The sequence below is a fragment of the Caloenas nicobarica genome, chromosome 6, assembly GCF_036013445.1.
Source record: "Caloenas nicobarica isolate bCalNic1 chromosome 6, bCalNic1.hap1, whole genome shotgun sequence".
In the NCBI taxonomy this organism is placed as follows: Eukaryota; Metazoa; Chordata; class Aves; order Columbiformes; family Columbidae; genus Caloenas; species Caloenas nicobarica.
Genome location: NC_088250.1, coordinates 25,616,219 through 25,627,221, shown reverse-complemented (window position 1 = coordinate 25,627,221; position 11,003 = coordinate 25,616,219). Strand labels below are relative to the sequence as shown.

The 11,003-nt window shown below is 60.3% G+C and overlaps 1 protein-coding gene across 4 annotated transcripts; it reads left to right on the top strand.

Annotated features, from left to right (window-relative positions):
* Nucleotides 1–25: 25 nt before the first annotated feature.
* Nucleotides 26–10,951, top strand: PLCD4 (phospholipase C delta 4). Of its 4 annotated transcripts, none has more exons than XM_065637594.1 (16): nucleotides 26–396; nucleotides 3,713–3,765; nucleotides 4,109–4,267; nucleotides 4,770–5,000; nucleotides 5,242–5,369; nucleotides 5,938–6,169; nucleotides 6,439–6,640; nucleotides 6,940–7,084; nucleotides 7,569–7,721; nucleotides 8,084–8,224; nucleotides 8,591–8,747; nucleotides 9,096–9,212; nucleotides 9,501–9,679; nucleotides 9,831–9,966; nucleotides 10,052–10,201; nucleotides 10,328–10,951. In XM_065637594.1, the coding sequence occupies exons 2-16, from the start codon at nucleotides 3,741–3,743 to the stop codon at nucleotides 10,432–10,434; spliced, it is 2,262 nt and encodes a 753-aa protein (XP_065493666.1). In that variant the 5' UTR covers nucleotides 26–396; nucleotides 3,713–3,740; the 3' UTR covers nucleotides 10,435–10,951. The 4 variants fall into 4 exon arrangements, with proteins under 4 accessions (XP_065493666.1, XP_065493669.1, XP_065493667.1 ...); XM_065637597.1 differs by lacking the exon at nucleotides 26–396 and adding an exon at nucleotides 2,979–3,265 and having other exon boundaries at nucleotides 4,914–5,000; XM_065637595.1 differs by lacking the exon at nucleotides 26–396 and adding an exon at nucleotides 2,980–3,265 and having other exon boundaries at nucleotides 6,010–6,169.
* The last annotated feature ends 52 nt before the right edge of the window (nucleotides 10,952–11,003 follow it).

The following is an 11,003-nucleotide window of genomic DNA, read 5'->3' as shown; positions in this document are numbered from 1 at the left end:
TCCTTGCTCCTGGCTCCGATCCAGCTGGCGCAGCGAGCTTCTCCCTTTCCTTTGGTGCGGAGGCAGTGGCTGGAGCTGAGCTTGCCCCAAGAGGAGGGGTGGATTACTTGTGATGAACCCACCCATCATAAGCTTCCTTCCCAGGGCTCTGGGGGAGGAGAAGATGGCAGGACTGTGGCTCTTGCGCTGTAAATAGCATGCTCTGGCAGCTAACCAGCGGCCAGAAGCTGATGTGTGCTGGCTTCCCATCTAGCCCAGCTCAGGCCTGGCGGGGCCACTGGCTGGCTCGTCAAGCAGAGCTGAGCGTTAGGGAACCTGCCTTGTGGGGGTGGGCAGGCCACCGACCGATCATTCTGTGCTGTGGGACAGCTGGGAGTGACATCCTGCGGGCTCCAGGTATGACAGCTTCTGTGTCCCCCGCTGCCTGCCAGGCGCCTCTCAGTCCTGGGCCCCCCCTCCCTTTTCCCCCCTGCAGCTCATCTCTGCCAGCTGGCTGCATCCATTTCAGCTCTCAGACCTGCCTTGGCGCCTACCTCTGCCCCACCGCAATTAAACGGGACCAGCAGCCGCTTACCTGCCCTCCCTGCGCCGAGGCGTTAGTGTGGCCACGGTGGGCGCACGGATGCAGCTGAGAAGCTCCCGGGCTCTGCAGCAGCAGAGCCTGCGCTTGGCTGCAGGCAAGCCTGGGCAGCTACTTGATGCCTCCCCCCTCCTCGAGTGGCCCGTTTTGCTGATTATCTGCGATGTTGTGCCAATGGTGTCTTAAATCCTGTCTCCTTTCCCTTCCCTCCTCCCCTCTCAGCCTTGCATAACAAGGGCAGAGCACAAGGGCAGAGCACAGCCTCTTCCTTGCCCCCAGGGTCCTGTAAAACCATTGCCTTTTCTCTCCTCTCCACCCTGACCTTGACAGGGTGTGCAAATGCTTCTGTTTGGTTGGTTTGGGTTTTGGTTTTTTTTGTAAGTTCGGATTAATAAATAATAAAACCCCAGCCAGCACAGATTGCTCCTGGTCTGGTCTCTCTTGGGGAGGGCAAGCGGTGAGGAGAGGATTTATTGCAGGCGGGAGGTAGAGGGGGGGTGATGTGAGCTGAGGAGACTGCGTGGCCTTTCCCAGTGGGAGCTGGCTGCATCCCTGTGGCACCACATCTCTCCTGGAGCAGGTAACGAACGCAGAGGGGCTTTGGGGGGTGGTGCTGCTGCTGCTCTGTCTTGCTTTGCAGGAAGGCCGGGAGAGAGCACTTGCTGCCTTCCTGCAGCATGTTCGTGGTTGCTGCATCCCTCACCCTGGGGTAAAGGTGCCAGTGGTTTTGTTTCCTCTCCTTTAAGGTGCCACTTGTCCCCTGGGTTTTGCTGGCCCATCCCAGAGCCTCTTGTCCGACCCACCCCAACCCCTCTGACCCCATCAGCTGCTAGCTAGTCCCCCTGTGTCGGTCAGGCTCTGTCCCCAGGTGCTGCAGTGTGTCCTGGGGTAGGGTGTCCTGGGGTAGGGGGAAGGCTGTGTGGGGCTGGCATGGCCACCCCCATGGTGGCAATTAATTCTGCCAGGAGACTGTTGAAGCAGCTGGGGAGTGCTCACACCCGCTTGCCCTCCAGCTCTGCTTGGGGACTGTCAGTTCTAGGAGATGAGCTGTGGTGGCTCAGTGTGTGCTGGGGGGAGCTGGGGCTGACCCTGGCAGGAGTGGGCAGCCCTGTGGGAAGCCCTTGGGACAGGTTTCTGCAGCACTTGACTATTGTCTCACTCTCCCTGATAGCGTGACTCAGGGGTGAGGGGAACAGCTGCGTGTTTGTGTCCACACTGGTGGGATCTTCCCTGTGCTGGAAGGGATCATCTCTTCTTCCTTGCGTGTTTGGAGAGGGCATGGCTCCTGCGGCTGGAGCAGGGCTGGGCTTGCTTGGGCTGTGCTGGGAGCCTGTGAGGTCTGGCACTGGGCGAGATCAGTTTAGTTCTGAAATCTCTGTGCAGTTACAGGCCTAGGGGCTGCAAGCAGCTCCCTTGCACCCTGCCTCCTTGCATACATGTGTGCCAGGGTGCAGAGAGGACAGGCCTGATGGTGGCACAGAGGCCATCTCTGTCCCAGGCCAGCATATCTCTCTGCTCCTCCAGCCTTGATGCCTCACCTTCCACCCCGGCTTCCCAAAAACATCCTAGTCTCTGTCCCCTCACTTGCTGCAGCACAGGGGGCACAGGGCAGGTGGGTACCTGTAGCTGTGAGCCTGTGAAGTGGCCATGCTGGGCTGGGTGCTGCCAGGAGGCAGGAGGATGCAGGCAGACAGGTGACTGGGGTTGTCCCCGTCTGGTTCCTTGCAGGCTGTGGAGTGCAGGGGGGATGAGAGTGTGCTGCATGGGGTACAGGGCACAGTTAGGGCTGTATAAACCAGTGACCATGATGCCACCCACTGTGCAGGGCCCAAGAGGAACGTGATGCCACCCTCCTGTTTGTGGGTGCAGGCAGCCTGAGTGCTGGGCCAGTGGGTTGGTGCCCCCCAGCACATCAAATGCAGGGGGAGATGCAGGCACTGCAGTGAGTCCTTGTGGTCTGAGTGCTGCAAGAAGGGCCTTTGCTGGGAAAGAACAGCCCTGGCACTGGGCACTGCTGTGAGGCAACTGGGATGTCACCCCAGCTGCTCTGTGTCTCCAGCAACATGTGAGGTCCCTGAGAGTGTGGACAGGCAGTCCCCATGTGCTCTGGGGACAGCCAAACACCCACAGACAGCCCCACGCCTGGCATATTCCCCAGCCAGTGCTGCACTGGGGATCTGCCCTGCTGTCCCCACGCTGAGCAGGGAAAAGCCTCTGTCTGGCCCCTGCGCCCGCCAGGATCTGGCAGCCGGGCTTGGCAGCTGCCTGCACGCTGACGGCACCGGCTATTCCCAGCCCCAAACCCTCGATGCCTGTGCTGAGTCAGGGGCCTGGGGCACGGCTGCCACCCCTGCACCCCAGCACAAAGCCCTTCGCCCCCAGGGACCCTCCGGTCCCCTCCTGCACCCAAATCCCAGCCCGCCGGCTGTGGCATCTGCTCCTCGAGCACCCAGTTTCAGCACCCGGGTGACAGGCGCATCCAGCGATTTGTCAGTCTAATTAAAGCCTTAACAGCCTAATCAAAGCCTTATTGTCAGTCCAGTTGTATTTATAGTCCCACTTGGTGCAGTGCACTCCCTGTACGGCTGCCGGTGCAGTCGCGGCCCCGGCGTGCTGGCGTTCCCCGGGGAGAAGGGGTTGGAGGAGCTGCGGGTCCTGCTCTGCACCCCCTTCCTTGCTCTCACAGTAAGTAAGGCTTTCCCTTACTTCCAAATTTTCTTGTTGGAAGCTATTTCCCAGCCCGTGGGGGCTTGTTCTTGGCTCTCCTGGGCACCTCCAGGCCAGTTTTTCCCGTCTCCCGGGGCCACCCCTCCCCTGGGAACATGAGGGCTCCGGTACCTGCCGGGCCGCGGGGCATCTGTGCGGGCAAGTTTTTATTTTCCTCCGATATCTTTTGAGCTCCAGCTTCCCGGTAACGCAAATTAATATTTCATGAGCACAGCGAGGTGAACTCGACACTTAAGGATGGCAATGACCCAGCAGGAGACAGGCGCAGGTGCATCGCCCATGGGCAGAGGCACACGCACCTTGCACATGCGTGGGCACGGCCGGAGAACACCCAGCGGGACGCGGACACAGTGCGGGGGTCCAGCCCTGCTCCCCCCAGCCACCCTCTCTCTCTTCTCTCCCCAGCGGCTGCCAGCACAGAGGAGGCAGAGCCATGGCATCGCTGCTGTGCAATGCTCGTGAGTGTCGCGGTGGAGGGGAGGCGCAGGGCACCGGGTCAGCTGGATTTACACTGGGGCAGATTTGGCCCCTGGGTCGAGCTTGCCTTGCTGCACCCGGGAGCATCCCTACCCCTTGCGGCTCTTGGGATTTGGGCTTGGTAGCACCGAGGGCGGGTGGGAAAAGTCAATGGGGAACGACTTTCTGCCCCTCTTGTGGTGAAGGGAGTTTGTTTCGGGTCTGTCCCTCCTCCATCCCAAATCGAGGGACCATGCGGGATCCCAGAGGTGGGAGGGAGCAAGGTACCAGGGTGCAGTGCCCAAATACTTGTACTCTCAGTGATGCAGCTCACACTGCCCCCAGGCATCCAGCTCACAGACACACTGGAGCAGATGCAGCAGGGGACGCTGATGCGCAAAGTCAAGTCCAAGAGCTGGAAGAAGCAGCGTTACTTCAAGCTGCAGGATGACTGCATGACCATCTGGTACCAATCCAAGAGGACGGGCAAAATTGAGTCTGCCTGTGAGTACTGGCTGCTGTGCATTGGCCATAGGGCCATCAGTAGGGTTCAGAGTGAACAAGGATGTGAATGTGTAGACATTCTTGGAGCCATGTTTGCAAAGGGTACTGGAGCATTCAAGAGACACTCTGTGTGCATGTGTGTGCTCTTCTCACCCCCATCTCTCCATGAAGCATCCTGCTCCCAGCAGGGTCAAGAGAGCTGAGTAGAAGTTGCAGCTGATACAAGTGGAGGCTCTCACAAGCCAGCGGAGGAGTAGACAGACACAGGTGTGGATGGATGAGTGGCTCATTGGATGGATAGACAGATGGACGGATAGCTCAATGGGTAGATGGATAGATGAGTAGCTCTGTGGGTGGATGGATGACCCCCTGGCTGGGTGGATGGATGAATGCATAGATAAGTGGAAGGAGGGATGGCTGAAAGGAGAGATGTCTGTGGGCAGTGCCCCCTGCCCTGTGGTCTTCGTCCCCCACAGACAGGCCTCCCCTCCCTCTGCCCCAGTCTCCATCAGCGATGTGGAGACGGTGCGGGAAGGGCACCAGTCAGAGGTGCTGCAGAGCCTGGCTGAAGAGTTCCCCCCTGAGCGCTGCTTCACCATTGTCTTCTATGGCCGTCGGGGCAACCTGGACCTCATTGCTGGCTCAGCGGAGGAGGCACAGTGCTGGGTCCAGGGCCTGCGCCAGCTCATTGAGGTGGCCACCAGCATGGACCAGAGGGAGAAGATAGACCAATATCCTTCCTGCAAGCACCACTTTGCAATCCCCATCCAGTCCTTCCTCCATCTCCTGCCATCCCCCAGGCCCTACATCTCCAGCTGTCCCTCAGTCTGCGCTTAGCTCTTCTGGGTCTCACCATCTGCGACAGAGCAGGGAGAGCCCAGAGAAAAAGGAAAAGAGGCCCTCTGATGCTCCCCAGCTCCACCTCTCTTAGCCAAGGTCCTTTCCCTTAACATCTCCCTTGGTTTCTTGCACATGGATTCGTGACTGGTTCCAGAAAGCTGACAAGAACAAGGATGGACGGATGAACTTTAAAGAGGTGCGGCATCTCCTCAAGATGATGAATGTAGACATGAATGAGGATCATGCCCTGCGGCTCTTCCAGGTAAGCATCACACCTAAGGGCCTGGAGGGGCTGGAGTGGGGCTGGAGGGGCTGGAACAAGCTGCACAACACCTCCCTGCAGAAGGTTAGGGTCACTTTCTTCTGTCTGTCATTGATCCATCTATCTACCCATTCATCCATTCATTTGTTGACCCAACTACCTGTTTACCCAGACAAGCATCCATTTGTTCATTTATGTCAACCCAACTAGCCAAGGCAGCTGTTCCTCCCATTCATTTGTCCACCTAGTTGTTTATCTGTCCACCCAGCCACCCAGCTAGCTGTTTATTTACCCGTCAACTCAGCCAGCCAGCCAACCGTTCATTGATTCATCTGCTTGTGCATTTCTCCATCCATAGACCCACCCATCTATCAGTCCACCTGGCCAGTCCTCCATCTCCCAACCCATCCATTTATCCATCCATCCACGGACTGATGGATGCCGACCACTGCTGCTGACACGGAGTCTGTGCCCTCTGCTGGGAGTGGGAAAATCCCCCCCCAGCCCCATGGGGTGGCCAGGACACCCCGTTTTGCCCCGGCTGGGCACTGAGCAAGCTCCCTTGCAGGCTGCCGACAAGTCAGAGTCGGGGACGCTGGAAGGGGAGGAGTTTGTGCTCTTCTACAAGGCCCTCACGCAGCGTGAGGAGGTGCTGAGCCTCTTCCAGGACTTCTCCGAAGATGGGAAGAAGCTGACGCTGCTGGAGCTGGTGGATTTCCTGCGGCAGGAGCAGCTGGAGGATGAGGGCACGGAGGAGCTCGCCATGGAGCTCATCGACAAGTATGAGCCATCAGAGTCAGGTGAGAACTAGTGCGGACATGGGCTGTGCTCTGCACGGGGGGAAGGTGGGGCTGAGACCCACAGCCCCACAGCAGGGGCATCCCCAGCCCCATCCACTGCCCAGTCTCCCAAGGTTACTGCCCTGGGTCACCTCTCCCTGTGCCTCAGCCTCTGGCAGCAGTCATGTCCACCAAGTTGGGGACGTCAGGAGCCACCAGCAGCCCTGTTTGCCCCCATCCTGTCCCCTCCGGGTCCCCGTCTGTTGCTGAGCCTCCCCCTCCACCTGCAGCCCGGGCTCGCCACGTGCTGAGCGCTGACGGGTTCCTCATGTACCTCTGCTCCCCGGAGGGCTCCATCTTCAACCCCCGGCACCAGGCGCTGTGGCAGGACATGAGCCAGCCACTCTGCCACTACTTCGTCTCCTCCTCCCACAACACCTACCTGATCGAGGACCAGATCCGAGGCCAGAGCAGCATTGAGGGCTACATCAGGTAAAGGGGCTGCTCCCTCCCAGTTGCCACCCAGCACCCTCTTGTCCCAGTGCTGTGCCCTGGGCAGCTCCATGGGGCAAATGCAGAAGCTCCTGTGCCTCCTCAATGGCCCAGCACCCCTGTGGCCACACCATGGGGTGCTCAGCAAGGGGGATGCTGAGCCCAGCTCTACCTGCCCCGCATGCAGCATCGCCCCCACCCTTGGTGGTTGTCGCCTGGTCCCTGTAGGGGTGACACCCAGAGGCAGAGGGAAGGGCACAGGGCTGGTGTGGGTCCCAGGAGTGACAACCCACCCCTAGGGCTCTGAAACGGGGCTGCCGGTGCCTGGAGGTGGATTGCTGGGATGGGCCGAACGGGGAGCCCATGGTGTACCACGGCCACACCTTCACTTCCAAGATCCCCTTCCGGGAGGTGGTGAGCACCCTGGAGAAGTACGCCTTCAAGGTAGGATACCCTTCCTGGGTGCTGGGTGTCATGGGTGGCCCTTGGTGGACAGGACATAGCTGTGATTTGGGGCAGTGATGGGTCTCTGGAAGGAGTGTGGTGCTGGGGCTCACACACCCGGTGCTGCAGCAGGTCTGACCTCACTGTAGGTGAGGAGGGTGGCTGTGTCCCTTCCCAGGGGACAGCACTAGGGGGTATGATCCACAGCCCTGTGCTGTGCCGTGCCAGGGGACGGGGACTCATGCAGACATGGTCTGCTGGGGGTGCAGGCATGAGATGGGGTCTGGGGGATGTGGGAGTGAGATGGGATATGGGGATGCTGGGGGACTGGAGGGGTATGAAGGTCTCAGGGGGGATGCAAGGACACACAAGGGGCTCCATCCTGGCACTGATCACACCTGGGCAAAGCCCATGTGAGTACTCTCCAACCCCACCAAGGCTGATCTCCATCTGTGCATGTTGTTCCCCGCATGTTGTTCCCCAGACCTCAGACTACCCGGTGATCCTGTCCCTGGAGAACCACTGCAGCATGGAGCAGCAGGAGGTCCTGGCCCAGCAGCTCAAGTCCATCCTGGGGGAACAGCTCCTCACCACCACCACCGATGGCCGCGTCCCTGCCCAGCTGCCATCCCCAGAGGTAGGGACAGAGCCTGGCCATGCTGGACATCGCTGTCATGCCCAGGAGCAGGGTGAGGAGTTGGCTCTGCTGTCCAGAGGAAAGGTCAACCCTACCCCAGCAGTGTCCTGCTTCGCTGGAGCATTTGAGAACCCTGGGGACAGTTTCCTCATATTCACAGGGGTCCCAAAGCTGTCCCCAAGGTTGTCTTCCCATGCCCTGCAGAGCCAGACAGCAGGGCAGAGCCCTCCTACCCCATCCCCTCCTGAGTGCTGAAGGGAGCTGGTGGTGTTGGTCCCCGCAGTAGGGTTCTGGGGGACAGCAAGTCCCAAGGAGAAGACGGACACCCCAAGGTGCCCACCTCTCTATGCCCAACCCTGCAGGAGCTGAAGCACAAGATCCTGCTGAAGGGGAAGAAGATCGGGCGTCTAGAGGACACATTGGATGGGCCAGGGGACGAGGCACCCGATGTGTCTGATGATGACAACGGGGCAGAAGCAGAGGAAGAGAGGCGGAGGGCAAAGGTGGGTGGGCTGAGCTGGGGACCGCCCATGATCACTGAGTCACCCACGGACACTCCTGTGGGCCATGGTGACAGCCCAGTGCCAAGGGGAGGGGCAGAGACTGTAGGGACAGCACCAGATCGGGGGGGACAGCCCTTTCTGCCCCTGGCCATGCCAGCACCCTCTTTGCACAGTGTCCCCATTGTGGCACCATGCTGGGGGTCCCCTGCCTGCTCTGTTCCTGGTAGGAAGGCTGCCTGTGGTGGGGATGCTGCCACCACCAGCACCCACATGGCTGTTCTGGTCTTTCCTGGGCTCTACAGCCCCTGTGAGTGCTGGAGGACAGTGCTCCCGTCAGGAGGGACCTAACACAGCCCTGCCTTGCAGAAGGACAAGGAGAGCCTGGCACAGGCGTTGTCTGACTGCGTCATCTACTGCAAGAGTGTGTCCTTCCGGGGCTTCCAGGACGCCCGCAGCCATTCCCGGCCCTCTGAGATCTCCTCCCTTGCCGAATCCAAGGCCAGGAAGCTCATACGGGATGCAGGTGAGACAGAGGAGGCACCAGCACCAGGGGACCAGACCAGGGTGGAGGTGGCATACGGCTTCCTCAGGTGTAGGGCTAGACCCTCCAGACACTGGGATTCCCTCCCCATGCAGGAGAAAGAGGCTCCAGCGGGGCTGTACCCTGGGTTTTGGCTCTGGTGGGTGAGTGGGGGTTATTGGCTTAGAAAGTGAGGCAGGATGCCTGGGTTCCTGGGAGGAGAGAGGGATGAGAATTGGTGAGTGGGTGGATGGATGGCTGGCTGGCTGGCTGGCTGGCTGGGCAGCAGATGTATGTGGTTATGCAGGCCAGGGAATGACCCCATGAGTGGCTCTCACACTCCATCCCTAGGGAATGAATTTGTCCGTCACAACGCCTGGCAGCTGACACGCATCTACCCCAGCGGGATGCGGACCGACTCCTCCAACTACAACCCCCAGGAGATGTGGAACGCGGGGTGCCAGATCGGTATGGCTGGGGGGTGTCAGGACTGAGGGCCGGGGAAAAGACCCAGGGCCTGTGCCAAATGTCACTGTCAACATCCATGCTGGTGCCACCCACAACCCCAGCTGGAACCAGGTCTGGCTGCAGGCTCTTGCTCTGCCCTGGGGAACCTGGGGGTTCCTGGGCATCGGTGCCTTTGCCCCCCTGTGCAGCCCCGCATCTCTCTGGCCATGGGGACAGGCTGGTTCTCAGCCTCAAGCAGGGGATGTTCTCCAAGCTGCCCTGAACCCTTTCCCTACCACCCTCTCCTAGTGGCCTTGAACTTCCAGACGGCTGGCACGGAGATGGACCTGTGTGATGGGCTCTTCAGCCAGAATGGCCGCTGTGGCTACGTGCTCAAACCAGCCTTCATGAGGGACGAGGAGACTCTCTTCAACCCCAACGACCCCAGCAGCTGGGAGGGCCCCGGCCCCATCACCCTGACGATCCAGGTACAGTGCTGAGGAGAGACCTTGGGGAGCCATGACAGTGTCCTGGGGCTCTGTTGGTCCCAGCCTTGGGCAGCATGCTGGAGCTGAGCAGCCTCCTAGCAGATTGGTTCAGCTTCTCCCCAGCTCATGAAGTCCCTACCCCTTCCTGCAGGTGATCAGTGGGCAGCAGCTGCCCAAAGTGGCCAATAGCAAGGATGGAGCCATCATCGACCCACTGGTGCGTGTGGAGATCCATGGGGTCCCTGCGGACCAGGCGCACCAGGAGACCAAGTACATTGAGAACAACGGTGAGCCCCACGGTGGCACCAGGGAGCCTGCTGCACCCAGGCAGCCCCCTCCCTTGCCCTCCCAGCACCCGCTCTCCCTTCCCAGGGTTTAACCCCCGCTGGGATGAGACGCTTCAGTTCCAGCTCCATGTGCCGGAGCTGGCCCTTGTCCGCTTCGTGGTGGAGGATTACGACAAGACCTCCAGGAACGACTTCGTGGGCCAGTTCACCCTAGCCTTTCCCAATATCAAACCCGGTCAGTGGCTGCTGCCCGGTGGTGGGGGGCCAAGGGCAACCCCACACGGGTGTCTGGGCTCATCTGGGTGCTAGAGAGCAGGGTGGGGGGCAGCTGTCAGCCAGAGCTTTGCTGTCTCCCCTACAGGCTACCGCCACATCCATCTCCTCTCCAAGGATGGCACCAGCATCCCACCCTCTTCACTCTTTGTCCATATTCGCATCACAGAGCCACCCAGCCCTGAGCAGGACTGAGCCCATGGGGCAAGCAGGACCTGGATAGAAGCCATAGAGCCGGCCCCGTGCAGCTGGGGCCGCAGAGCCAACTGCATCACCCTCTTGTTGAGCCATTTGTGTCATCCCTGTGTCACCCCTTGTGTCACTGCTGCCCCCCTCTTTGCAGTGGCCTCCAAGGGCTGGAAAAAGGTACTGACCTCCCCTTCCCAGGTTTGGGATGCTGCCTCCAACTCATGAGTGTGGAGTCTGCACTGGTGCAGCCCCCTGCGCCCCCCATGTGCAGCCTGCCCTGGCCGTGAGGAGGAGGAGAGAAGGTGCACAGCACCCTGGCTCTGCCGTAGGGGCTGGTTCCCCCCGGCCCAGGGAGCATGGCTGGAGCTGAGCAAACCCCAGGGCTGGGCAGAGGTGGGAGAGGAGTCAGTCCTCACTGCTCCATCCCTGCAGAGCTGCATCACAGCCCTGCGGCTGCTCCTGGCCCATGCCTGTTGCTGACCCTTCCCGTGCCCTTTCTCTGTAAGCAACTTAATAAATTGTTTGGTGACAGGCAGGCTTGGGTCTGGGTGCAGTGGTGCTAGGGACAGATGGGG